General features: G+C 45.2%; 1 protein-coding gene across 1 annotated transcript in view; it reads left to right on the forward strand.

The window, feature by feature from the left end:
• hmcn1 (hemicentin 1) overlaps nucleotides 1–2,500 on the forward strand; it is a 115,147-nt gene that overhangs the window by 52,150 nt on the left and 60,497 nt on the right. Inside the window, 1 exon segment of the mRNA XM_048252902.1 lies at nucleotides 2,421–2,500. This exon segment is cut by the window's right edge and continues 62 nt beyond it. Within this exon segment, the coding sequence (XP_048108859.1) occupies nucleotides 2,421–2,500 (80 nt within the window).

Raw genomic sequence — 2,500 nt, forward strand, 5'->3', positions numbered from 1 at the left:
CCCTGGACGACTGCTGGTGTTGAGGTAGATGTGTCACTGATGCAAAGGTCAGGTCAGGTCATTCTTCACATCTTTAAGCTTCACAGCTTTTTGTGTTTTTTTCTCTGAATGATGTCTGAATGTGTCTCTGTCATTGTAGTTGTGTGTATTTTTCTCTCTCTCTCTCTCTCTCTCTCTCTCTCTCTCTCTCTGTGTGTGTGTGTGTGTGTGTGTGTGTGTGTGTGTGTGTGTGTGTGTGTGTGTGTGTGTGTGTAGTCACCACCTGTTGAGAGCCTTGTCCTAGTCATTAGAGAGCTGCTTTGAAGTGAAGTCGACTGCTGACACAGTGGTCCTGTTCAGGGACAGAGAGCAGGAGAGGGTCACTAAACAACAGGCTCTGTCCTGCCACACACGCGTGCACACACACACACACACACACGCGTGCACACACACACACACACACACACACACACACACTCACACTACCCCCCACACACACACACACACACACACACACACACACACACACACACACACACACTCACACACACTCACACACACACACGCCACACACACACACACACACACACACTCACACACACACACACACACACACTCACACACCCAACACACACACACACACACACACACACACACACACACACACACACACACACACACACACACACACACACAACACACACACACACACACACACACACTCTCTCGTTGCCCAGTAGATCAGAGTGCAAACACACACGCTACCTTTTCCCACTCCTGTGAAGTAGTGTTTCTATACCTGCCCATGCACACACCTTGGGTCCTATCATGACATTCTAAAGTGCATCGTCACTCGTCAAAAGTCTATTCAAATTTAGTAGGATGTCCAGTTCACATTGGGAGGGGTTTCGTTATCAAACATGGAGCGCATGGCGCAACAAGGTGTTCCTAGGTTTTTTAATCAGTCATATGGGTGTATTTGGGGCGAACATCATTTTAAACCAATGAGAATGACATCTGTCTTTCCCTTTAATGGCAAACGCGCGATATGTCAAATAAATGTATATTTTTGGCATTCAACGGTGCGATTTGAAGGAGGCTGCTTGCGACTGTATGGAATAATAATTTTAAACCATGCTTTACTAAAACCTAGCATAGCCTTCATGCATTTGCACTCGCCTATTATTTAAACTCATTGGCAAAGTGAGAGGAGTTGCTTATATCTCGGTGACAGTGCATCTTCAGCTGTGCTCCATACGTGGTCTCGCCTCTCCCTAATCACTTTTAACAGTTATTACCAATTTGCAAATGATGGTGAATAACTACCATCATGAGATGTACAATATTTTGTAATATCTTTATTCTAATTATGTTTCCCATTGTAATCGTTGCAATTTGTAATGCTTTGCATGGACGGCGCTGGTGTGCGTTCATGAATGATAGAAGGATGGTGCGTGCACCTGCCAATATGACTGTTGACATGCTTATAAAATAGCATATGAACAACTCGCCATTGACTTCTGACCAGGTTTAGGTGGTGTACGATAGCGATTTTTAGACAACGCTACCAGGCCCCCCTAGGTTGTTAATTGCCACACCCCTGGGCGCAATGCTTAAAAAAAATAAACGTGGCAAAATACCAAATTAAACTTTCCGCGGGTGAAAACGAGTATTACGCCATGCTGGTGCCCAAAAAATACAGCCCCCTGTCTGTGCCGGAACAGAAAAAAAGATACAGGGAAAGTATAGGATGAGAGACTACTGTAAATTGTTTGATTTTTTTTAGCAGGAAAGTATTAGCTGAACTAATGGCTCTTTTTTGGAGGTGGATGAGCTGTAACATCATGAATCAACTGGAAAAATTGTTCCCAGAAAGGATCTGATTCAATATTCCCATAGCCGCATTTAAAAGGCAGGAGATTTGCAGTGAGACTGGACTGAAAGTGCAGATCTGGCCAGGCTGCAGGAATGTCAGACAGGAGAATGCTCACCGACTGATGGCTTATGAAATTGTTGGGTGTGCAAGGTGTGTTTTCAACACACTTTTAACACTGTGTGTGTGTGTGTGTGTGTGTGTGTGTGTGTGTGTGTGTGTGTGTGTGTGTGTGTGTGTAATGCGGTAATGCAATAATGCGTGTTTGTGTGTGTGTGTGTGTGTGTGTGTGTGTGTGTGTGTGTGTGTGTGTGTGTATACTGTGTGTGTGTGTGTGTGTGTGCGTCATTCATAGGTACAAGGGTGTGAATGATTTGTGAACCACTGAGGAACCGCTGATAGGTTTATAGTTTATACTGTGTGTCTGTTGCCTGCCATGTGTAGGTTATTAACAGAACAGCAGGTCAAAGAGAGGTCAGCTGAAAGAAGAGCGTCCGTGGGTTCTGACCTAAGGGTGTGGTGCCTGTATATGTGCATGGGTTTTGATTTTATGGATGTTTTGATGCAGAGCCGCCACTGGTCAGTGTGGAGCCACGGAACCAGACGTTTCAGGAGGGCGACGAGGTTTGGATCCGATGCTCCGCCAAG

Source organism: Alosa alosa, chromosome 9 (genome assembly GCF_017589495.1).
Source record: "Alosa alosa isolate M-15738 ecotype Scorff River chromosome 9, AALO_Geno_1.1, whole genome shotgun sequence".
NCBI lineage: Eukaryota > Metazoa > Chordata > Actinopteri > Clupeiformes > Clupeidae > Alosa > Alosa alosa.